Source organism: Odocoileus virginianus, chromosome 23 (genome assembly GCF_023699985.2).
Source record: "Odocoileus virginianus isolate 20LAN1187 ecotype Illinois chromosome 23, Ovbor_1.2, whole genome shotgun sequence".
In the NCBI taxonomy this organism is placed as follows: domain Eukaryota; kingdom Metazoa; phylum Chordata; class Mammalia; order Artiodactyla; family Cervidae; genus Odocoileus; species Odocoileus virginianus.
Window position 1 is genome coordinate 53,521,102 of NC_069696.1, and position 25,915 is coordinate 53,547,016.

The window sequence follows — 25,915 nt, forward strand, 5'->3', positions numbered from 1 at the left end:
GGGCAGGGTAGGACAAATTGAGAAAGTATCATATATACATATATATGTATATACATACACACACTATCATGTGTAAAATAGATAACTAGCAGGATGCTGCTGTATAATATAGGGAGCCCAGCCTGTTGCTCTGCGACGACCTAGAGGAGAGGAACGGAGTTGGGGAGGATAAACAGGGAGGGGATATATATATATATAAAACCGTGACTAATTTTCATTGATATGTGGCAGAGAACACCACAACACTGTGAAGCAATTATCCTCCAATTAAAAAAAAAACTAAAAATAAAAAAAAAAGAAAAACAGGAAATTGGTACGGTGGAAGACTTCCTGGAATTTAATTGGGAGCACAGAGGGATGAGAAGAGGCTCCGAGGGAATCCCACTGTAGATTGCACCAAGGTTTCAGAGCCTGAAAGTGGGAATTGTCTTTCCTCATTTAGCTTGAGAGTATTCCAGTAGCACCCTTGTTTCTCAAATTTGATTATCCTTCAATCTACTAACTGCCCTGGGCAGTGTCGAAGCTTGAGAGAAAATTCTTTGTCTAGGTTACCACTGTCCATATCATATATATCATGTATTCTAATACCCACATAGAAAAACCAAAGTGCAGAGAAATGAAGTGACTGTTTAAGGTCTATCTCTGTGCATACTCTTCATGACAGCATCAGGATGGAGATTCCAAGTCTCTCACTCTGGTCTTCTGTCTGGTGCACCATCTTGCTTTTCTCTTATTGAGGTCAGCAGTTTGCAGGGCCAGGGAGCAGGAGCTGGATGTTGGAGGCTATAGAGCCTCCTGTGAGAAGAGGTGGGAATTAGGCTCTTGTGTGAAGTCGCTGCTGTCAGAGCATGTGCTGTGGTTGTGGTGGTGGTGAAAGCCTGCAATGGAAATTTAAAAGAAACACATCAAAAAATAAAATAAAATAAAATAAAAATAAAAGAAACACATCAAGCTTTTTTAAAAAAACTGAAGTATAGCTAATTTACAAATGTTGTGTTAGCCTCAGGTGTACACCAGAGTAATGCAATTATATAAGTGCGCTTAGTCACTTAGTTGTGTACGACTCTTTGCAACCCCATGGACTGTAGCCGTCCAGGCTCCTCTATCTATTCACGGGGATTCTCCAGGCAAGAATACTGGAGTGGGTTGCCATGCCCTCCGCCAGGGGATCTTCCCAACCCAGGGATTGAACCCAGGCCTCCTGCCTTGCAGGAGAATTCTTTACCACTGAATCACCAGGGAAGCCCACACAGATGAATTCTTTTTATTCTTTTACATTATAGGTTATTACAAGATATTGTTTATATTTCTCTGCACTATACAACAAGACCTTGTTGTTTATCTGTTTTATATATAGTATAGTGTGTATTGGGCTTCCCAGGTGGTGCTAGTGGTAAAGAATTTGCCTGCCAGTGCAGGAGACGCAAGAACTGGTTCAGTTCCTGGGTCGGGAAGATCCCTTGAAGTAGGAAATGACAACCTATTCCAGTATTCTTGCCTGGAAAATTCCATAGACAGAGGAACTTGGTGGGCTCCAGTCCATGAGACTGCAAAGTCAAAACTGAGCACCTGAGCACACACACACAGTGTGTGTCTGTTAACCCTAGACTCCTAAAGTCCTGCCTGCTCCTCCACAGCTCCCTGCGGGAACCATAAGATCACTTTCTGTGTCTGTGAGTTTGTTTCTGTTTTGTAATTAAGTTTATTTGTATCACATTTAAGATTCCACAAATAAGTGATATCATATGATATTTGTCTTTCTGACTTATTTCAGTTAGTATGATAATTTCTAGATCCATCCATGTTGCTACAAATGTCATTATTCCATTCTTTTTAGTGGCTGAGTAATATTTCACTGTGTATATATACCATATCTTTTTAATTTATTCATCTGTCCATGGATATTTAGACTGCTTTCATGTTTCGGCTTCCCATGTGGCGCTAGTGGTAAAGAACCTGCCTGCCAATGCAGGAGACATAAAAGATGCAGGTTCAATCCCCAGGTCAGGAAGATCCCCTGGAGAAGGAAATGGCAACACACTCCAGTATTCTTGCCTGGAGAATCCCATGGACAGAGGAGCCTGGCTACGGTGCAGAGTATCGCAGAGAGTCAGACACAACTGAAGTAACTTAGCAGGTATGCGTGTTTTGGCTATTGTAAATAGTGCCATTGGGGTGCATGTATTGTCTTGAATTAGAGTTTTCTCTGGGTATATGCCCAGAAGTAGGACTGCTTGATCATATGGTAACACTATTTTTAGTTTTTAAAGGAACCTCGTTATTGTTTTCTATAGCAGCTGCACCAATTTGCATTCCCATCAACAGTGTAGGAGGGTTCCCTCTTATCCACACCCTCTCCAGCACTTATTTGTACTTTTTGATGGTGGCCATTCTGACCCATGTGAGGTTATATCTCACTGTGGTTTTGATTTGCATTTCCCTAAAACTTAGCAATGTTGAGCAGCTTTTTATGTCTTTGGAGAAATGTCTATTTAGGTCTTCTGCTCATTTTTGATTGGGTTGTTTGTCACATCATGCATCTTTGAGACAACTGTAGGTACTGGGTTGGTAGAAACTTCCATACCCTACCTGGGGAAATGTTTCATGCTACTACAAGTGATCTTTAAAGTTATTTTCAGCAGTAGCAGTGACATCAAAGAGTCATGTGACTTAGACTTTCTATTCAGCTCAATGTTTAGAGTTATAAACAGTTCACCTGTACTTCTAGTCTTATTCTTTTGTATAGATTACTGAGCACTGCTGAGAAAATGACAAAACCATTGCCAATCCATGTTCTGCAATTTGAGTTGAGCCCTAACATTATTCACCAATTCGACTACTGAGATATGTTTCTATTATTTTTGTCCTTTCTCCATAGTGGTGATCTTAAACCTTTATGATCCTCCTCAGATTTCCCGCCTCACACTTTTAATGATGACCTGACAGGAAAAAGGGAGAAAAGAGTAAGCACACATTTTTTGACCTCCTCTCCAGATGACCAATGTAACTAGTCACACCCGTCCTTTTTCATTTCCTCTCATCTCAGAGATCTGTACCTTAGTCCCTGGCTAAACCCTCCAAAAGTGCTTTGGATCTCAGCTCATTCCCACTCTCCACTGACCTCACATCGTCATTTCCCTACCCTTCTGAACCACGGTCCCCTGCACTCTATTGATTCTTTTCCTCCAGCAAAAATACATGCTTAAAACTTCATCATCCTAGGGAAAAAAACACAAAACACTCCTTAGAGACTCTTGACCCTCTTACCTACTTTGCTTGCATAATTTCCTATTCATTTTTCACATTAATATTATAAAGCCCTGTCACACAAATAAAAATACTCTTATCAAGTTTCCTAATCATTTTCTAGTGGAAAATCTAGTGGTCTAATTGCACTGTCTTTCCTACTGGATATTTTACGACATATGTTACTGAACACTACATCCCCCTTCTTTACCCTCTGAGCCACCAGGGAAGCCCTTACATCCCCCTTCTTGAAACATTATTTTTGTTGTTGTTCAGTCGCTCAGTCGTGTCCAACGTTTTGTGGCCCTATGGACTTCAGCACGCCAGGCTTCCCTGTCCTTCACCATTTCCTGGAGCTTGTTCAAACTCATGTCCAGTGAGTCAGTGATGACATCCAACCATCTCATCCTCTGTCATCCCCGTCTCCTCCTGCCCTCAATCTTTCCCAGCATCAGGGTCTTTTCTAATGAGTCAGCTCTTTGCATCAGGTGGCCAAAGTATTGGAGTTTCAGCTTCAGCATCAGTTCTTCCAATGAATATTCAGGGTTGATTTCCTTTCTAAAGTTACTGTGTTTCATTGAGTCTGATAAACTATTGTTTGTAAGGCTTATGATTGTTTTCAAGGAGGCAAGTGTGTGTGTGTGTGTGTGTGTGTGTGTATGACAGAACTGTATATCTTACAATTACATTGGCTGACAATGTCAATTGCTAGATGCATTCTATTTCAGACATATACAAATACAGAAAAATGCACATCTTAGAATAAGTGAAATACAGCATCTCTAACCACAATAACTCCTCCTGTAATGAAATTCTATCACCCTAGCAGGAAATAGAATCTATTACTCATTTGAAATGTGTAACTCACGGAAACTTCCTCTCTGGCAGAGCAATTCCAATCTTTCTGTATACCTGACTTCTAGGCAAAGATGGGACATGTTTGAGAGAGGAACTGATGTGCTGGGTGTTTCATGAATTGTGTAGAAAATTATAGTCATATAGACTCTGCACAGCCTGCTTTGCTGGACATCTTGGCATTATTTTTTTCTTGTGTGAGGCTGACATCTGCTGGACAAGTAACACTTGATCAGAGCTTTGTATTTTAGAGTAAATTAAAATTTTTGGCAGTGAAGCTTAGCTGTGGTGCATATACTCCATGTTTTCTATTTGAATTTGGCAAGTTTGGCAGTTAATTTTCTTTTCAAATTTTGTATGCTGTGGTTGAGTCTCAGTGAGCTTTAGAATGAGAGCTCGTCTTTGGGGCATCTTTAATATGTGAGGATAAAGCCCTTTCATTAAACTAGTTGTTCTTAACCCTCACCAGGTGCCAGAATCACTGTGTGTGATAGACGGTTTATAAACATGGCCACAACAACCCTCCCATTCCACATGCCTTTTCACAGTGTGACTTTGCCACTCCTATTAAAAAAGTAAAGCATGTTTCCCTTCCTTTTGAATCTAGATTGGCTTTGCAATTTAATTTGAGCAATAACGTGGTTGAAGAGGCATTGTACAACTTACAACATATCCTTAAAAAGAGACATTGCAACTTCAGTTTTTGCTGAACATTCTTCATTAATATTACTGAAGAATGACTCAACTCCCATGAGAGTACCTGGCTGACAGTGAGCACCAAGATTCAGTACCAAGGTCAGCACCATTAGGGTGAGCCCACTTTTGACCAGGTCCAGCCCAGCCAACTAGCCAAAAGCAATTGCCTAAATGAAACCAGATAAGACAAGCAGAAGAATCCCCCCAGCAAACCCACAAAATAGAATAATAAGTAAGTTTTTCTTTAAGTCACTATGTTTTGGGTGGTTTATTATACAGCAATAGATGATTGATATCATTAGGAAAACTTAAGAAGAATGAACAATAATAATGCCCAAGTTCAAATCTAAGAGATTTATATTTAGTTCTATTAGGTGGAATCCAGGAAATAAAATATATATTTTTAAAAAGCTTGCATGATTGGGAATCACTGATCTAAATATTTTATGCCCATAATTACTTTTTCTAAAATCTCATCATCATCTACAGCAGCAGCATCATAACAGTCATTCCAATAATTCACATTTCTTTCACATACTCCTTGTAAGGTTTCATAGGAACAAACAAAAGTTGATTTCTGCAAGATTACTGAGCTAGTAGGAGGTAGGTTATTTGACTTCATATCCTAAATTTTTTCAACTACACATAGTAGATTGCTGCTTCTGATATTTACCTCTTCTGTGAGTGACTGATACCTACTAGTTATATACCTGGAGATGAAGGTAATGGGCATGAGAGAAAATAAAGTGACTAAAACCACAGATAATTTAGAATTAAAGAATTTAGACTCATAAAGACCTTTGTGATTCAGGACCAGTAACAATGAAATTTCATGTTAATTAAAATTTTGGTTAACAACTGGTTAACAATCAACAATTTCATTAATATCGGACTAGGAAGTGCAGTAAATAATAATAAGACATCCAAAATGGAGGGAACCCTAAGCAAGATGATTCATTTACTTAATTCAAGAAAGATTTCAGTTCTTACTCTCTTGTAAGAACTCTCTCTCTTCTCACAGGGAATTCTTATTCTCTGTGGTCCTAGGGAACAGGCAGTTGTAGCATCAGGAGACTAATTTCTGCTTAGTTTAAATATAAATCTTTAGCAAGAATTAAAAAGAATAAAAAATACCTCTGAAAGAATTAATGCTTGAAATTCATATCTAGAGGAAAGATTTTAGCTGCAGTAATTACCTACATAATAGTCATGGTCCTTCTTTGAGGAGGGAAGGAAAGCTTATGTATATCAAACCCAAGCTGCAGGACAGACCTCAGAGCTTAAATGAACACAGCTGTAAGATGCATTAAAGAATTTTGCCTAAGTCCTATGATTTAGGCTGATTACAAAGCAGCTAAAAGCAGGTGCGAGGGTATAAATCTCCATAGTTGGTTTTCACCTGTTGCAAAACTACAATGCTTCTTAAACTTCAATGTACAAGCAAATCACCTAAGGATCTTAGCAAAATTTGATTCATCAGATATGGGACGGGGAAGGGCTTGGATCTCACATTTCTAATGATATCCCAAGTGATGCTAATACTGCTATTCTGCAGACTATATTTTGAATATTAAGGTAATACAGAATTTTCTCCCCAAATAACAGTTTTCAGACTGTGATCACCAAAACAATGACATCAACATCACTTGAGAACATGTTAGAGATGCAGATTCCCAGGCCCTGTCCAGACCTATTCAATCAGAAACTCTGGCAGTGAGGACCCAGGCATCCGTAGTGCCTCAAGCCTTCCAGGGGATTTTGATGCTAAAGTCTAAGAGTCACTGATTTAGAGAAGTATTTATCCAGCCATAATAAAATCACCCTACCTAAGAGCTTAAAAAAAAAAAGCAGTCCCTGGGCTCCACTAGCAGGCAGGATGTGGGACACTTCATTGTGAGTATTTGTAAAAATCTCAACATGTGCTTGCAATGTGCGGCCCAGTTTGAGAACCAAGAGAGACAGAGAGAGAGAGACAGAGACAGAGACAAAGAGAGACGAGAGATCCACTCACTTACTTCTGGAGTCTTCGCCAGCAAAAGTCTGGTAGAGGTGGTGATGTCCAGGTCTGCTGGGCCAGTGGCTGTCCTCCTCCTCACTGTTGCTTTGCACCTGTAACCAAGGTCCCCCCAGAACTCAGTCAGCACCAGTGGTGGGGAAACGTGCAGGATGGCAGGCGACATAGGGGAAAGAGGCTGAGTGTACTTGAGTAACCTGGCCTCGTCTCTTGCGGTAGGAGCCCGGCAGTGAGGAAGGCAGGGCCATCTCTGCATTCAATGAGGGCTGGCACACATGCAAATAAGACTGCGGACCATCATGGCTTCTCTTTGTGTCAAGGGTTTGACAGATTTTCCTCAAGACTCTGGCACTTGGTTGTAGCACTGTCTATAGCCCCAGGCAAGAGCAATCCTGGGTTTTACAGAGCTCATGGGATGATGAGTCAGTGGACCGAGAGAATGTGTCCACTTTGATTTTGCACTAGCCCTTCTAGACCATGCTCTGGATGCCCACAATCCCCTCCCCAAATGCAACTCAAATGGCCCCAAGCCTATTTCAGGGAAATGCATTGGTTTTGCCTGGTGTCTGTTCTCTCAAGGCCGGCCTTTTTCCTAGGGTATGCACTCCTAGGCCTGAACGATGACTGGTAGATGGTTATATGGGTTGGTGGGGGGGGGGTTGTGGGGGCTTCCCAGGTGGTGCTAGTGGTAAAGAACCCAGCTGCCAATGCAGCAGATGTGAGAGATGCAGGTTCAAGCCCCAGGTCAGGAAAATCCCCTGGAGGAGGGCATGGCAATCCACTCCAGTATTCTTGCCTAGAGAATCCCACGGACAGAAGAGCCTGGGTAGGCTACAGTCCATAGGGTCGCAGAGTCGGACATGACTGAAGTGACTTAGCATGCATGCACACATGCAGGGGTTTGTGGCATTTGAATATGCCAGCTGGGGTGTTCACATATGGTGTGCAAAATCCCTTATGGTGCAGGACAGACGTGGGTATGGGAAGAGAAGGAGATAGGGAAGGGAAGGGCTAGGATGGCTCTGCCCACACTGCCATATTCTAGCAGTGAAGTTCTAAGAGGGAGAATTCTAGATTTGAATCTGAATTTCTAGGTCTTCGTGGTTATATACTTGCCAAGGTAGAAGAGATTTTATATAATCATGTTTAGTCGAGTGTGTAACTGACCTCTATCTGTACTCGTGTGTATCCCACAAATGATAGGGGTAGGTGTGTTTGATGGGAAATTTTAGTGAAGATCAGCCTGGAAGAGGAATTAGCAAAATCGTGACAAAAACTGGGTGCTCTTAAGAAACTGGGTCTATTTCTCTTTCCCCTTTCTTCTATATTAATTTTGGTTGATCAGCTGTATCCGACTCTTTGTAACCTCATGGACTATAGCCCTCCAGGCTCCTCTGTCCATGGAATTCTCCAGGCAAGAATACTGGAGTGGGTAGCCATTCCCTTTTCCAGGGGATCTTCCCGACCCAGGGATCAAACCTGGGACTCCAGCATTGTAGGCAGACTGTTAACCATCTGAGCCACCAGGGGTCCCACTTTCAAAGGTTTCTGAATGTAATTCAAGACTTGGTATATCTGACAAGGAGGATATATTTTAACCCAAGGGCAAGAATCCAGAATTCAAGAGCAGGAATGCCAACCTCTCCCTTACTTTCAACCCGCTCACCTCCAAGTCCCAAGTGTCCTGCCACTGCTCAGTTAGGGATCGGTGCATTTCTGTTCCCTCTTGACTCTGTTTCCATTTCTGCTGGATGATGGACAGGTCCAGTGAGTTAACCTTCTTGCCCGTGGGATTCTTCTGAAACAGACTCTTTCGTGCTCTGCTCTTTCTTGTCCAGAAGGCACCTTCCTGGACCGAGGGGGCCTCCTTACTGCTGGCCTGCAGCCCCCACAGCTCTCTCTGTTCCTGCACAGGGTCTGTGCTCCACTGCAGATCTGCTCTGGGCAGAGGATGTGAGCAACATGGTATCCTGAGGTCAGAACCCAGAGTTTCTGAAGGTTCTTGCCATGTGGACATCCCCTGCTGTGTTTCTTCTTTAAGGCAGAGGACACATGGGCAGTAAGAAGTAGGCAGTTTTGTGCCCTTGGTAGGGGGCAGGGGATCTCCCCGTGGGCTTGGTCCAAACCCAGAGTCTTGCTGGAGGACCAGCTTCTCTCCTCTCACTCTGTCCATCACCTCCCACACCACCTGGTCCAAACTGTTCCTTTTGGGAGTGTGGTCGGGTGGGGACAGTCTATCTCGTGGGCACGTGTACAGGCACATTTTGGAGATGGCTTTCCGGAGGCGCTCTCTGGGTGAGTGAGGTTCAGGCTCTGGGGACAGAATCTTGATGGATGGCATGTCAGCTGGGTTGCAATTCCAGAACATGTGGGATGGTGTGAACTTTTGGACAGGTGTCTTAGACACGTAGGAGTAGAGACAGAAGAAGGCATCTGCGGTGACGGCCAGTGTTTGCACTTGCTTAAACCTGCCTGAGTGCAAGGGGTGAAGATGGTGAGTCTAGGAGTCATCAGAAAATTACTTCTTGAATTTTTCCCTTCAATAGCTTTCCTAAAACTCAAAGTTCAGAAAGAAGAGGCCAATTTCTCTACCAACATTTCTCCCATTTAGATTTCTTAGACCTAGGATTTCCTTTCTTGATCTTCTTGATTTTTTGACTCTTTATCCCCAGTAGTCTAGAAATTAATTCTATACAGGATGAAAAACTTTTCCATATCTTGATTTAGCATATCCTTTCTGCTGTCAATATACAATGACCTCTATCACTATGTTTGCTTCGGTAGTTCCCAACCTTTTTGGGACCAGAGACCAGTTCCATGGAAGACCATTTTTTCCATGGACTTGGGTTAGAGGGATGGCTTCAGCATGATTCAAGCGCATTACAAAGTATGCTTTGTTTTTATTATTATTATGTTAACTCCACCTTAGATAATCAGGCATTAGATCTCAGAGGTTGGGGACCCCTGCTTTAGATGGCAAATGTGACTAAAAAGGGCAAAACTAACATTGTATTCTTAGTAAGAAAACTTTAGGGTTATGGAAATCTTCTTTGATAGAAGCAAATTTGAGAGATAGCAATTACTAGGCAATGGACAAGGGTAGAGAAATCTAGATGGTCTATATTATTTCTAATAGACTTTGCTTCTCAACATGTGGTCAGTAGTTCAGTAGCATTGGCATTACTTGGGAACTTAGGTTAATACAGAATCTCAGACTGTATCCCATGCATCTTAACAATATCCTTTCATAATTCATATGCACATCCATGTTTGAAAAGCATGTGATAAACCATTTACCCATTAAACTGTAAGAGTCCTAAAGGCAAGATCATGTTCCTCTTGCCTAGCTGCTATTCTTCCAGAATTTAACATCTCTACCTGGCACATAAAATACATTCAACAAAAACATCCTCAATCTTTAGGGTGCGTATGAATCATATAAAGTGCTTGTGAAATACTTCCACTGAAAATCCTTATGTCAGCAAGTGGAGCTCAGGAGTATAATTTGACCAAATTTTAAAGCTGAATCTATACAAAGGATCTGAAACAACACTATCAGGAACACCACTATGATGGGGGGTAGCGTGGACTGTAAAAGAATATTATTTGAAACATATTCTAACATATAGAATAAAATAGTCTTTCATCCCTCATCAAAGTAGAGAGGCCCTCTCATATCCTTCTTCAGTATGGAATTGGGACAACTTAAATCATTGTTTCCCTAGATGTGGTAAGATTACACATAAGGATCATTGGTGTGCTTACTTAAATATTCCTGAGCCCTTCCTTCTCTGGAAGAAAAGCCAATGAATATGAATGCTTTATAAACTCCTGCACAATTTAACATAATTAACAGAACTGCTGTCCTAAATGGAACTTGTATTAATGTAATGGCTATAAATGGGGAACACTCACTAATTCCAACTGAGAAATAGAAAATGGTGACAAGATTTAAAGACATCAGTCCAATTTGATTCAGTGAAAAGAGAGAAGATCTAAAAGAAAGTCACTGGGATACCAGGTCTCTTGAAAACTCTTCAAGAGAGAGAAGCAGAACTCAAAGTTCTCCATTCACTGAAGACAACAGAGGAAGAAACAGACACAACAGGCAAAGGGTCAAGAGAAGCTAACCAAGAGAAAGTAGGATTTAGAGCCACTGATCCCTGTTATGACTGTCTGGAGGCTGAGAAAGGCGTAGAGCACGGGTCTGTGCTAACACTCACTGGCCAGCATGAGGCAAGGGTCCTCCATCTCAATCCTCCGCACTTGGGACTTCAGGAAGAGCTGGAAATCAATGCCTTTGGCTTGAGAGGGGGTGGTGAAAAATCGAGCAGGGATTCGAGAAGTGTCTTTGTGGTCCTCCTGACCAAAGCCCAGGCTGAAAAGGACATCTTCTGCATCTTCTTGCACCTTGTCCAGAATCTCTGAGATGCTGAAAAGTGGGGGTTCGGGTAAACACAGGAAGCTTTGAGAAACAGGGTAATCCAGACCATCTAATAAAAGTGTGAGGACACTGAGATACCTTTCTGGCCATTTCTCTGTCTACCACTGCAGCCCAGAAAAGCTTTCACTTCTCTGAATCTAAATTCTCTGTCTGGAACCTGGGAATTACAATCTGGCCTTGGTTTAAAAATTGAACATGATTCTATTAGAGTACTTCAAACAACTGATTAAAATGATGACAGATGAATGAAAATTTGCTATGAGAGGGATCCGAAAAATCAAAATCAGTGTAGTTGCAAAATGCTTTGTGGTTGTGTTATTAACCAGCCAGTTCCCATTTGCTATATGATAGAGCTGGCTTTTGCCAAGTGCTTTGTAACTTGCACCAGCTTGCACCAGTAGTGGGTGGACCAACCAGGCAATGAGTGTGTAAGCAACACAGAACTCATTTTCTTCTCACCCTGAGGATAAAATTATATCAATACAGCTGTGTTAGGTAGGCCTGTTTGTAGCACAATTTCAGGATAGAAGCCCTGCATCTGTAGATCAAACACTTTCTGTCTCCAACATACCTCTATGTGCAAATCGTTGCAGCACCAGGCTGCTGACACAGAAGCTTGCTAACAGTGCATTCCAAACATCAGTGAGAGCAGGGGAACTGTCAATTATTTGAGGCTTCGACTAATCACTGTTAATCTCTTCGGAAAGGATGCCAGGTGCTCCAAACTGTTTAAGTAAACACTCTTGTTTAAGTAAAAGCTGGATAATTGGAATCCCTGGTTCTATTCTTGTGCGTTCCTCCTCACTGCTAATTTCATCTCCATGATCCCGTTTCCTTATCTGAATTGCGGTCATAAGACTAGATCCCTGAGGAGGCAGGATATCAAGGTGGCAGAAAAGGAAGATGCTGAGTTCACTGCCCTCAGTGAACACACCAAAATATACATCCACACGCGGAGCAGTTCTTGCTGAAATCAGACTGGATGGAGACTGGCAGAAAGACTCTTTGACAACTAAGGCTATCAAGAATGATCTACACGGAAGTGGGTAGGAAGAGAAGAGAAACGATCGGATCAGGATCTGCATCCCTAGGAGGGGACACAGAGGAGGAGGAGGGTCCCAGAGGCTCAGAAAGCCTCCCTGGGGAATGGATGGTTCAAACCACAAATTGGGCACCATAGCCCTCGAGTCTGATGCTGGGCAGAGGCGTCCCATTCGCTAGCTTGAAAACCAGTAGGACTAACAGGAGGGCGGTAAGAACCGTGCTCGCAAAGATTATGCACACACTTGCTTACTCCTGAAACAGGGATGAGGAAGCAGATTCAGTGTCTGGGACTCTGGCCAGCTTCCTGCAATCTACACTGAGCATCACGCCAGCTCTTCTCACTCGCTAGTGCGGCGCTCCGCTAGGGTGGAGGCCCATCTGTGAAAACTGGAGCTGTGGGGTGTGCAACTGGCTTGGACCCGGCACAGATCTGAAAAGGGCGATGGCAGGTGTTACTGTCGCTCCGGGAGGAAGCAGATCAGGAACGGGCTGAAACTCTAACTGAATGTGCCAGAACTTTTCCAGAGTGGGCCCGAGCCTGCACCAGGTACCTGCTCTGCCCTTCTGGCTCTAGCACTGCTCCCCTCCGGGGCGAAGGTAGCAATGCTGGGATGGGGGAGTGCACCCACTAAAAGGGAAGGGAGCCAGCTCAGACCTGACCCTCGGGAATCCTGCCCCAAAAACGTAGGACACAGCCTTGCCCTGGATAGAGAACTGTCAGTCACCGAGCCAGAAGCCCTGGCTCACATCTAACTCTGGCTCTAACCAACACCCTCACCCCCCATCTCTAGCTGCACTTTCCACTAAGGTGATAGTATATATAAAATAGCCAATGAGAATTTGCTCTAAATCAAAAGGAGCTCAAATGTGACTTGTGCTCATTTCAGATACAGCTCTTTTATAAAGCTACAGTCATCAAAGCAGTATGCTACTGGCACAAAAAGAGACACATGGATCAACGGCACAGAACAGAGCCCAGAAATACACCCATGCATGTATAGTCTAGTAATCTATGATATAGGGGGAAAGAATATACAATGGAATAAAAGACAGTTCAAGAAATGGTGCTGGGAAAACTGGATAGCTGCATGTAAAAGAATGAAATTAGAACATTTTCCTACCCCATAAAAAAATAAACTCAAATGGATAAAGATAGTTCCATAAGAATAGAAACCATAAAACTCCTAGAAGAAAATACAGCCACATCACTCTTGAACATAAATCATAGCAAAGCTTTTTTCGATCTGTCTCATAAGGCAAAGGAAACAAAAGCAAAAGTGAACAAATGGGACCTGACTAAACTTAAAACATTTTGCACAACAAAGGAAACCATTTACAAAATGAAAAGACAACCTACTGGACGGGAAAAAATATTTTCAAATGATATGACTGATAATGAGTTAATATAAAATGAGTACATAGCTCATATAACTCATATAAAAAAATAAACCAATTAGAAAATGGGCAGAAGACCTGAATAGATATTTTCCCAAAAAAGACATATAGATGGCCAATAGACCCCATGAAAATATGGTCATCATTAGTGGAATATTACTCAGCCATAAAAAAGGAATACATTTGAGTCAGTTCTAATGAAGTGGATGAACCTGAAGCCTACTATACAGAGTAAAGTAAATCAGAAAGAGAAAAACAAATATCATATTAACACACACACACACACATATGGAACCTACTGGCAGAACAGCAGTGGAGACGTAGACACGGAACAGACTGGGGACACAGGGACAAGGAGAGGGCCGGACGAGCTGAGAGAGTGGCGTGGAAATACATGCATTACCACATGTAAAACAGCCGGCGATTTGCTCTATAAACCAAAAGGCGCTCAAGCCTGGTGCTCTGTGACATCTTAGAGGGGTGGGATGGGATGGGAGGTGGGAGGCAGGTTCCACAGGGAGGGGTTATATACCAATGGCCGATTCATGCTGATGTGTGGCAGAAACCAACACAATATTGTAAAGCAATTATTCTCTAACTAAGAATGAATAAATTAAAAACAGGAAAATCAAGGGAAAAAAGATGCGGTATATATCAGACATAAAAAAGAATGAAATAATACCATTTGCAGCCACACAGATCTGGAAATTATTATACTAAGTGAAGTAAGTCAGAGAAAGATAAATATCATATGATATTACTTACACATGGAATAAAAAAAGATACAAATGAACTTATTTACAAAATAGAAATAGACTCACAGACACAGAAAGCAAGCTTATGGTTCCCAAAGGGGATAGCAGGGGATGAGAGATAAATTAGGAGTTTGGGATTAACACATATACACTACCATATATAAAATGGGTAAACAATAAGGACCTACTATACAACACGGGAAACTATACTCAATATTTTGTAATAACCTATAATAGAAAATAATCTGAATAAGAATATATATATATATATTTGAATCACTTTGCTGTACATTTGAAGCGTTGTAAATCAAATGCACTTCAACAAAAGTTTTCTTTTAAGTGCAGACATTTGAGTCTCGCCCCCAGAGATTCTATGTGTTAACTGAATTGGGGTGTACGGCTCAGTAAGTACAAATCACTAAAAATAGTAAATAAGCTAATAAGTCTGAGAACCAGGTTTGATATTCAAACTTTGACTCCAAATTCCAAACAATTTTTATAATAGCACACTAGTTCTCATCATCTTCCACCTTGTTTTAGAGTTATTGGTGTGTATTTTTTTTTCACCCTATAGAACTGTTGAGCTCCTGCAGGCAAACTTTTTATCTGCTTAATTTTCAAGTTGCATACAGTCATTGCCTGCTCTGCATTTGGAGATACAAAATTGCTTGAATGAATCAATATTTTATCACCTCAATCAATCAATTAATGGATACATTTATTGATTGTTCTGTTGTTGTTCAGTCATTAAGTCATGTCCAAATCTTTGTGACCCATGGACTGCAGCATGCCAGGTTTCCCTGTCCTTCACTATCTCTGGCAGTTTGCTGAAACTGATATCCAACTGATTGTTTGCTGAGAACTTATTATAAGTCCTGGAAATGTGATGGGACCAATATTACATTTCCTGGTGTACAAAGTCCAGGGGAGGAGACACCTGTACTTTACACACAGCAACCAGCTCTGAGTAGTAGATATCTGTGCATCCCTGCTATTCTTGAAATACACTGTCACCCTTGTCAAGTGTGTGACTGCATAGAAGCGCTAGTAATATATCCCAGAAAAAAACTGGCAATGGTTCTCAGTTCCAGTCTCTTCTGCCTTTCATCTTCCCTGACCTTATACCCTGCCAAACTTGGTACCTACCTTGAACTAGTCTTGTTGGTCCCACCAGTCATGCTGCTGGAAGCCAAACTGCAGCCAAGATCTAGTAGCTGTCCGGGCCGGGATGTCTCCAGGAAGCTCCTGCAGGAATCAATGCTGAAGTCACACTAATCTTGTGAGCAATCAGTCTGCACTCTGGCTTCCAGACATGCCCTGCGGGCACAGTCACTCCCTGCTGGGTATGTTTGAACCATCTACTATAAAAACTGAATCTATGGTCTCATTTCTGGTTGGAAATTTCACTCTCTATTATGAAACTGCAGGTCTTTGTTTTTAATCTCTTGGACTCTGATGCCCACCCCAATTCAGTAGCTCCTGAAAGAGACATCACTCAGCCTGGATGAAACTAACACTTACCTGGAGTAGAGTTTGCTGCTGGCGGCCAAAAGTGTGGCTGGACAAGTAATAGAAAGACACAGTTAGAAGGGAAAATGAAAATCATCTGAGCTGCCCCTCTGAACTTAAACCTCAGCCCCTTCTGCTCCTCTCTGCTACTACTGCAGGCCCGTAAACCCTATGAACCCTGTTCTTTAGGAAAGTATATGAAGATTATCAAACATAGACCTGGAAGGGGGACAAACATGGCAGAGGAAAAACTGGCCCCGAGCCTTTGAGCTTCTGAACCATGCCTGGTGTCCAGACAAGAGTTTCTCTGTCCTGAGGAGGACAGTCATTCAGGCCACCAGGCTAGCGTTCCTGCTTCACCACATGTGTCTCTAAGGGTCCCAGAAGACACAGGCGGGTTGCTGTATCTCCATCCTTCATTTCAGCCTTTATCTTCCTCCAAGGTAATCTCTCTCTTACACCCAGTACTCAGGCTGCTTGGGGCTTCTATATAGAAAACCATTTCAAAGATGTCTGGGCAGCCAACTTTATGGTGATTTTATGTATTATCTTCCCAGGGGCCAAAGGAAAGCTCCAATGATGAACCAGTAAATGTCTTGATAGGCTGGTGAGCAGACATTTCTGGGCATGTGATGCTTTTCCATTAGATAATATGGGATTGCTCTTTCCCTGCAGAGAAGACGCCATGGATGTGCTGCTTCTTTCTGCAGTTCTCCCCTTCCAGTCTATCTTCATTCATCCGGTGGATAGCAGCTTCCTCAATCCCAACCTCAGAGAGCTGTGCCACTTACCCTCTGCTCCAAGGCTCAAGTCATCTTCAAAGCTGGTTCCATGGCTGGGGCACCCTGTCAAATAATGAGGCAAGGGCTGTAGAAAATCAGGCTTGGACTCACACACATGCTCACACACTTATATACACATCTACAATCACACAGTCACATCACACATCCACACATCTGCAAAACAACCCCAGCCATACATATACTAAAATCACATTCATAATTCTGATTAAAAAGAATCAAGTAAAAATTTTTGTTGTTTTATAATATTACCTATAATTAATCTGTCCCCAAATCACATAGTCATATACACAGTCCTTTGCCAAAGAATTAGCACATGGGGGCATACACTCATACTCATAAACATACATACACAGACACACACATTTTATAAAGCTCTTTGTCCATAGCAGCGATTATTAGCTGAGCAACCACTAACAGAAGATAACCTTTGAGGACTAGTCGGCCTGTGGGCTCTCAGCCAACACTATCTTCTGGGCCTCCTGGATTGCCTTATGACCATTAATAGGTGTTCCGCAGGCAGTGAAAAGATAGCATTCTCATGCACTCATATGCGTGTGCATGTACACACACACAGAGTGATGTCACCGTTTAAGGTGGATGAACAGGAGAAGAAAGAACAGAGCCTCTACTTACCATTGTAGTTCGACTGTCCTGCTTCCTCAAAAAACCCTTCTTCAGAGTATCTAAAAACCAAAGAGAAACTCACAGGTTTAAATCACTACATTTTCAAAGGGGCTTTTCTTCAACTATCTCCCACAAGTTTGTGTAATTTTCTAATGAGAGTCAGTAGTATTTAAATCGCTTTTATGTTGAAGAAAATGGAGAGTGATGATTTGACTGACAAATCCATAGAGGCAGTCAGAGGGCCCCATATTTTAAATTGGGCTGCCATCATGCTTACCACAGTGCCCCAAGTCAGCTTAGCAATAATTCTTCAGAAGCTAGGAAATAGGAAGAAAAGAATATGGACACAAAACTGGAGAAATCTATTTATAGAAGCAGGGGTTTGGGTACCATAAACTTGCCATTACAAATGCAAATATTGAGACTAAGAAAAAATCTTTTAGGAGGTCATCTTATCTACCCACCCTTCCTTTCTTTCCTCTTAGCTCCATTCTTGGTGAATATCATGTCTTTCAGGAAGCAGTAGGAACGGCATTTTGGTTGAAGATTATATTTCTACATTTTGAAATATGTGCTTTATCAAACATTCACTATCTCCACAAGAACAGATGGAAGTCAGCATACACAGTAGTGAGAAACAACTTAAACAAGGAAGAAATTCACTGTCGGAAACAAGTGAATGAAGTTGTCTATGAAAAAAGTTTTGAATGGGGAACAGAGTATCTGGATTGTAGTCCTGGCACCTTGCTGCTGCTATGTTCTCAAATATATTAAGTAAGGGGATTTAGATGCCTAGATATTATCATTGTCTAAGTTCCCTTTGAGCACCAATGTGTTGTGAGTTTTATAGTTGGCTTTCCTGAAAGTTTTAAAAATGGAAGTTGCACATGATGCTTTGCATATAATCTCAAATGGAGACTTGAACAGAGAAGAGTTGCTAAAGCGAGTTAACAGGGAAACTGACTGGAAAGCAGCCATCGGAGCTGTTCTTAAACAAGTCTTCTCCTTTATTCAGTGATCCAGGCAACTCTCAGGCTATCAGAGTATCAGTTCATGAAATGTTTCATAATGAAAATGGGCTTACAGACACTGTAGAACAAACTGAGCTTAATTTTTCAAAATACATCACTATATATTACTGGTACTTTCCTTTAAATAGTGAAAAAATCAACAATATTTTCTAAAATCTGGATTTTTACCTGTCCTCATAAGAAAAACATCAATGTGTGTTATAAAATGTAGAATTATACTCAAGGTAATTAAGAATGGGTAATTCTAATAAACACAATTAGAACTACAAATATATACTTTTCTTCCTAATATATAATTGCATAAAAGCATATGTTATAATACAACAAACATGTGTTAGTACATAGAACATCACAAATATTAGTATAAATTAATATTTCCTACTACTATTAAAAGACATTATGATAGCTAATGCAGTCAAATACTAGAATGACAAGATCTGCTGTTGCATTTAATACTTGTGGTGTCAGTACACAGAAATGCAACTACTAAAGCCCACTACTAATATGACTACAATAAAACACACTACTGTTGCATTTCTAGGTATGCCATCAATGGAAATGCCTGTATATAGTCACCAAAAGAAATAATATATATAATAACCCAGAATCAGGAGACTCCCAAATCTCTAGTTATTGTAAAGCAGATAAATTGCACGATGGATAGACAACCAGGGCTACACAATGAAAAAGAAGGACCTATTGCTGGATGAAAATGCGTCGATGAACATCACAAACTTAAGGCTGAACAAAAGAAGCGTGTATAAAAAAGTGCATATGGTATGATTCCATGTATATAAAGTTTAAAAAGTACAAAACTTATCTATGATGCTACAAGTCAGGGTACTGCTTACCCTTGGAAGTAGGGCAGTGAACGGGAGGGGACATAAGGGGCTTCTGGAGTGCGGGCAATGTTTCACGTTAGATTTGTCAGATTTCATCACTCTATTCCCTTTGAGAAAATTCACTGAACCATATACTTAATCCTCACTTATTTTTCAGTAAATATTTTATACTTCAATGTGATTTATATTGCTCTTATTTTAACAGGTTTTTTTTTTTGAGGTACAATTGATATACAAGGAACAGCACATATTTAACATGTGTAACTTGATAAGCCTGGACATATGTAAACACTTGTGATACCATCCATCACCAATCGAGGAAACAGACATATCCAACAATTCCCAGGGTATCTTCATTTCCCTTTGACTTTTTTTTTTGAAATAAGAACACGTAACGTGAGATCTACCCTCTAAACAAGTTTTGAAGTGCCCAATGCCGCAGTGTTAACTACAGGCACCACGTGGTCAGCACTCGTTGCGGGAATGTATTCATCTGATACAGCTGTAATTTACATTCACTGAGTTGAACAATTTATATTAAAAAGAAAAATTCTACTGATGTGTATACTATACTTTAATAAAATTTACATTAAAATACCACTGATAAAATTCCTTATTTGTCCAAAACAAGATTTGGTAATACAAGATTTGCTGGGTGTGCATCCTTTGTTTCTATTTTCTAGTTGTGCTCTAGCAGGCATTTCTATAGTCTATATACGAGGACCAGCTCAGGCTGACCCTTGCTTTTCTATGTGTATGTGGGACACACAACAGAAATATGGACAAAAGCCTGGATGTGTTGATGTCTTCTCACTGAGAATGATGGTCTGACATTTCACAGCCCTCATCCAAGTCCCAGGCCTTTCATGAGTTATTGCTTAGGACATAAAATCAATGACTAGAGACTAGATCCAGAGCTTGCTCCTCTCCATATTTGCATTGAAAGGTCCCTTAGCATCGTTTCATTCTGACATAGAAGGGCCAAGTTACTGCTCTTCCTAAACTCATAAACTCATAAACAAAGAGTACAACGGAGTATTGAACTGTGGGAAGCATTTTAAATCCTGGGGCAGTTCTTACACACCCAAACCTGCAAGCATTCCCATTAACATCATCCCTTTAATTCCCTGTATTTTGATTACCCTTAATTGACTTTTGAAGTAAAAAAAATTTGAACCAGATTATGACAATCAATAAAGACAATACGTTTTATAAACAACAACAACAACAACAAACCAAAATAAATCCTTCCTGGCCTTCCCTCCCAGGGCAGAGTTAAAATAAACAACCTTGGATTATGCAGTGCTATTTATTTCCTACTAAATAAACCAGGATGGGTTTATTTTTATGTTAATAAACGAGTTTAGATGAAAGGCTATATCAAGCTGGGGACATTTCTGGAGAGGAAATAAAGAGCAGGCAGAAGTTTTTAAGTTCTGAGAATTCATTATCACACAAGTGATCACACTTAAACAGGTCACAAAGCTTTCCCTCCGTGTCTGAGCAGACTGAGCCTAAAATGGGACAGCCTGTTGGGGGTGTGGGGCCTCAAATTTTAAGAGTTTCTCAGGAAAAAAGAAATACTACAATCTGCCTTGAAGTACCTGTTCCACTTAGTCAGTGCTTTGAATAACTAGGGTAAACGCTTAGTCCTTGTAGAAATAAGCAATATAATGATTCATAATGATGAATTACTCTGGTCGTAAGTACAGTTAGGTTTTTAACTCCTCTTCTGTCTGCAGTGTAAGACTCTGATCCAAAGGGAAAAACAACGGGACAGGGACTGGAGTTTAGCCCAGTCATTCACTGTGGTTACCAGTTTCTGTCCTTCTTGGTTTTAGACCAGATCCAGTCTGTTTCCAGACCTTCGCCCTAACTTGGTCTCAGCCCAGAAAGGCACTTGACTCACAGCCCTAACCCCCACACTCACCCATTTCTTTACAGACCGTCTCACTCATTTCAACCTCACTTATAACTACGAGGCCCAGTTAAAACTTACGCCCCTGTCCCTGAGTCCTCCAGCGGCAGCACGCCCAACCACCAGCCATGCTCACCACCACTTTGCCGGCACTTACCCGCAATCTTGCAGCCAGTCTTCAATCTTGTTGATTGGATTTCCTAGAAAAGTCAGATATCGGGTCACTGTGGGGACCAAAGGAGATCAGACTTCCCCCCTGGAACTCAGCCTATTCCACAAATTTATCCTTATTCAAGCCACCTCATGAACCCTTTTTATTCCCATAAAACTTTCCCTTACGGTACAAGAGTGATATACCCATGTTAAAAAACAGTGGACGTCTCTTTTCTCTTGGCCTCTGTGCCCCCCTTCTCCCAGAAAGTTGGAAAATACCCCAAGGTTTGGGAACAGGGGTAGATTCTTCTGTTTAAAGAAAAAAGAAAGAAAAAACAAGAAAAACCAGCACAATTTTGCTTTTGTTCTTTTTGTTTCCTGTCAAATAAGCAAGGGTAGGCTTATTTACATAAGATTTATTTTTTATTTTTCAATCATGTCTGTAGCATCATTTGAACCTCCAAGAAGTTCTGAGAGGCATGTGGAAAAGGTACTATTACTATTTCAGGTACTAATACTTCAATCAGACAAGTATGTTCTAGAGGCGTGAATGACCTGCCAAAGGTCACGTCAGCAAGTGAGCCGCAGCCAGAGTCCAGGCATCAAGGCTGAGTGTGGCTTTGTCACACGGACGACAAAGGCACACCCCAGCATTCACAGAGCTCCCGGCCTGGGGTCCTCACAGCTAGCGGGGCGATGCAGAAGTGTGCCCCTTCCTCTTCCTCAGTCTTAGGCCCTTTCTTTCCTACACAATTCACGCCTTGTGTTACTGTCTTTCCGGTCTTCCCTTGAGCTCGTTTATCCCAGTCAAAATGAGCCACGCAGAGGGAGAGAGAAAGCTGCTCGGTCGTGTTCGACTCCATGGACTATACAGTCCGTGGAATTCTCCAGGCCAGAACACTGGAGTGGGAAGCCTTTTCCTTCTCCAGGGATCTGCCTAACCCAGGGATCAAACCCAGGTCTCCCGCACTGCGGGCAGATTCATCAGCTGAGCTACAAGGGAAGCCCAGGAATACTGGAGTAGGGAGCCTCTCCCATCTCCAGGCGATCTTCCCAACCCAGGAATCGAACCGGGGTCTCCTGAATCGCTGGCGGATTCTTTACCGCCAGGAGCTATCAGGGAAGAAACCGGGGACTCTCTGCCCGCACGGCAGACCTGAGCATCTGCCACATATTCCCTATCACAAGACAAGGTGCCTCTGTTTGGCCTCCTTACCTTCCTGGAAAACGTCATCCAGGCCAGAGGGCTCGGCATCTGGGACATTCTGCAGGGCCGCTGCAGCCTCTTCCTCCAGGACCTGGGTCTGCCAGTGCCGGCTCTGACGGAGCCAGGCCCTGCGTCTCTCCCAGGATGTGGGGCTCAGCACGGAGCCCTCCATGGCGCCGCTTCAGACTTCAGGGCCTCTGGCCACAGGGATGCTATCCTGAGAGTTGGATCACAGCGATACACCGTCATCCTGTGTTCAGAATCCACCACCCCCGCGGTTGCCCCCACATTCTCCCAGCTCTGCACAAAGGAGCATAACCCTCGGCCTATTCAAGAGCTGGGAGGAGATGTCTGGTTCTTAAAAGAAAAAAAAAAAGGAATGCTCTGAACAACCTAAACACCAGGGCAAGGCTTTCAAATCTGGAAGATTGAAACATTGTATGATTTAAGGTACAACGAGAAAGGGCTGCCTCTCATGATAGGTGAGATGTCATATTAGAAAACATTTTAATTCTTAAGAATTTTGTCTCCCAGAATATTCCATTAAATGAAAATATCTTTAAATTTGCAATGTGTAAATTTCATTTTATTTGATCTTCATAAAGATATATGAAAGGGGAAAGATTAGATCTCAAAGGTTAAACCAATTTTCTAAAGGTCTCACAACCAGGATGTCATTCTAACTACAGCCATTCTGGGCTTGTTTTGTTTCCTGTTTAACATAGGATTTCTCTGGGGGAAATGGGGTGGGAGAAGCCCATAATAAAAACAACATGGAGACACTGTTATTGTTGTTGTTCAGTTACTAAGTAGTGTCCAACTCTTTGTGACCCCATGGATTGTAGCGCACCAGGCTTCCCTGTCCTTCACTGTCTCCTGTAGTTTGCTCAAATTCATGTCCATTGAGTTGGTGATTCAGCCCAGTTATCTCATCCACTGTTGCCCTCTTCTCCTTTTGCCTTCAACCTTTCCCAGCATCAGGGTCTTTTCTATTGAGTTGGCTCTTCGCATCAAGTGGCCAAAGTACTGGAGCTTCAACTTCAGCATCAGTTCTTTCAATGAATATTCAAGGTTGATTTCCTTTAGTGTTGACCGGTTTGATCTCCTTGCAGTCCAAGAGACTCTCAAAGCTCTTCTACAGCACCATGGTTCAAAAGCATCGGTTCTTTGGTGCACAGCCTTCTTCATGGTCCAACTCACACCCATGACTACTGGAAAAACCATAGCTTTGACTATATGGACCTCTGTTAGCATAAAAGTGATGTCTCTGCTTTTTAATATACTATCTAGGTTTGTCATAGCTTTCCTTCCAAGGAGCAAGCCTCTTTTAATTTCACGGCTGCAGTCACCATCTGCAGTGATTTCGGAGCTCCCAAACATAAAATCCGTCAATGCTTTCACTTTTCCCCCTTCTATTTGCCAAGAAGTGATGGGACCAGATGCCATGATCTTAGTTTTTTTAAGGTTAAATTTCAAGCCAGCTTTTTCACGCTCCTCTTTCACCATCATCAGGAGGCTGTTTAGTTTTTCTTCAATGTCTGCCATTACAGTGCTATCTTCTGCATATCTGAGGTTATTGATATTTCTGCTGGCAGTCTTGGTTCCCACTTGTGATTCATCCAGTCCAGCATTTTGCATGATGTACTCCGCATATGAGTTAAATAAACGGGGTGACAACATACAGTTTTGTCATATTCTTTGCCCAATTTTGAACCAATCAGTTGTTCCATGTCTGCTTCTAATGGTTGCTTCTTGACCTGCATACAGGTTTCTTAGGAGACAGGTGAAGTGTTCTGGTACTCCCATCTCTAAGAATTTTCCAGTTTGTTGTGATCCACACAGTCAAAGGCTTTAGTACAGCTGATGAAGCAGATGTAGATGTTTCTTTTCTGGAATTTCTGGATCAATTAGCAGTTACCACCTTGAGAATCATCACCTTCTAATTTGTCATCTTGGGTTTCTCCCTGGCTCTGAGTTAATTCCCAAGTTCATCAGAGTGCTAATATTTCATTTAACACTGCCTGATCAACACTTGTGTATTCTTTCAAGTGATGCATTCCGATAGCACGAGCCACTTATTCGAAGAGGAAAACAGAGGGAAATCACTCACTTGTACAAATAGAGCTTAAAAGATTTGAGGCAAATATACTGTAATTTGCTTATACTCTGTCCTTCTGCCTCTTCACCAGCTGCACTCACAACTTCCACAGTGAACAGGTGGAGGTGGGACCAGCCCTCATCCCTGGAGCTGCCATAAACACTCCATCCTCATAGCCACACCTTTATCTGTTAGAGTTAGGAAAAATAAAAGGGGAAAACAAGAAGAGAGCCAGTTGCCAGAGACTCCTGCTTTTCAGACTCTTAAACACAAACCCATCAGTGAAGCATTAATTTAGGCACTAACATAGCTATTTTTGAAAAGAACATCCTAAATATGAAAGCCTTCCTAGGGCAATAAAATTGTTTTGGATGCTTCTGTTTGTTACAGACAAAGTATTTTCAGAGGAAAAGTATATATAATTACTGCTGTCTGATCTAAATTCTTTTACTTCAGGTCCAGCCTAAGGCATATGTTTCCCCCCAGGGAGAGACAGCAGTTGGCACTATACAACATTATTAACCCTGGACACTGGCCTCTTTGTCCACAGTCATTGCCTTTGAGGGGAAATTAGATGCATCACTCTGATGCAGAGTGAAGCCGCAAAGAGCGGTAGCAGAGAGAATTTGTTGTCCTTTGGCTAAAGCTGCTGTGAGGTGATAAAACAAGGATGAAACTGCCACTGTAAAGAATTTAGGGAGAGAGTCAAAAAAGGCGTCTTAGCCTGCATCTACCTGGTCCTGCACTACCATCCAAAGCATTTAATAGGTTGGCATCAGTCAGACTGGGGAAGAAAATATCAAAGGTTGACTTGCCTGTTGTCTTTAATTTCCAGAGCAAATGAACCTCACCTAAATCATAAGAAATCTTCAGCTCACCAAAACTTATTTGGGGATGAGGGGAATTTAAAAGGAAGTCAGAAATGCAGTTGGAGAGGAAGGAAAGAAAGAGGGAAAGAAGTGAGAGAAGGAAGTTGGGAAGGGAGGGAAGAAGAAGTGAGGAAAGGAGGGAAAGAAGGAAGGAACATGGATTCCCACATTCAGCCACTTGCTAATAGTATCAGTTCAGTTGAATTGCTCAGTCGTGTCCACCTCTTTGCGACCCCATGAGCCGCAACACGCCAGGCCTCCCTGTTCAACACCAACTCTCGGAACCTACCCAAACTCACGTCCATTGAGTCGGTGATGCCATCCAACCATCTCATCCTCTGTCGTCCCCTCGGCAAATTCACCCCCTTTCTCTGGGCTTGTTTTCCCAGTGAGGACGCTATAGCCAAGCACT

General features: G+C 41.9%; 1 protein-coding gene across 2 annotated transcripts in view; it reads right to left on the minus strand.

Moving 5' to 3' along the window:
- Positions 1-314: 314 nt before the first annotated feature.
- Positions 315-25,915, minus strand: part of TESPA1 (thymocyte expressed, positive selection associated 1) — a 32,902-nt gene continuing 7,301 nt past the window's right edge. The window contains exons 2-11 of one of the 2 annotated variants that reach the window (XM_020916351.2): positions 22,546-22,753; positions 21,334-21,376; positions 17,395-17,444; positions 16,750-16,803; positions 15,971-16,007; positions 15,596-15,694; positions 11,035-11,243; positions 8,478-9,283; positions 6,813-6,906; positions 315-878 (exon numbers count right to left, since the gene is read on the minus strand). In XM_020916351.2, coding sequence (XP_020772010.2) covers positions 784-878; positions 6,813-6,906; positions 8,478-9,283; positions 11,035-11,243; positions 15,596-15,694; positions 15,971-16,007; positions 16,750-16,803; positions 17,395-17,444; positions 21,334-21,376; positions 22,546-22,708 — 1,650 coding nt within the window. In that variant the 5' untranslated portion in view covers positions 22,709-22,753 and the 3' untranslated portion in view covers positions 315-783. Of the gene's footprint in view, positions 879-6,808; positions 6,907-8,477; positions 9,284-11,034; positions 11,244-15,595; positions 15,695-15,970; positions 16,008-16,749; positions 16,804-17,394; positions 17,445-21,333; positions 21,377-22,545; positions 22,754-25,915 lie in introns of both variants that reach the window. The other variant, XM_070454155.1, reaches the window with a different exon arrangement.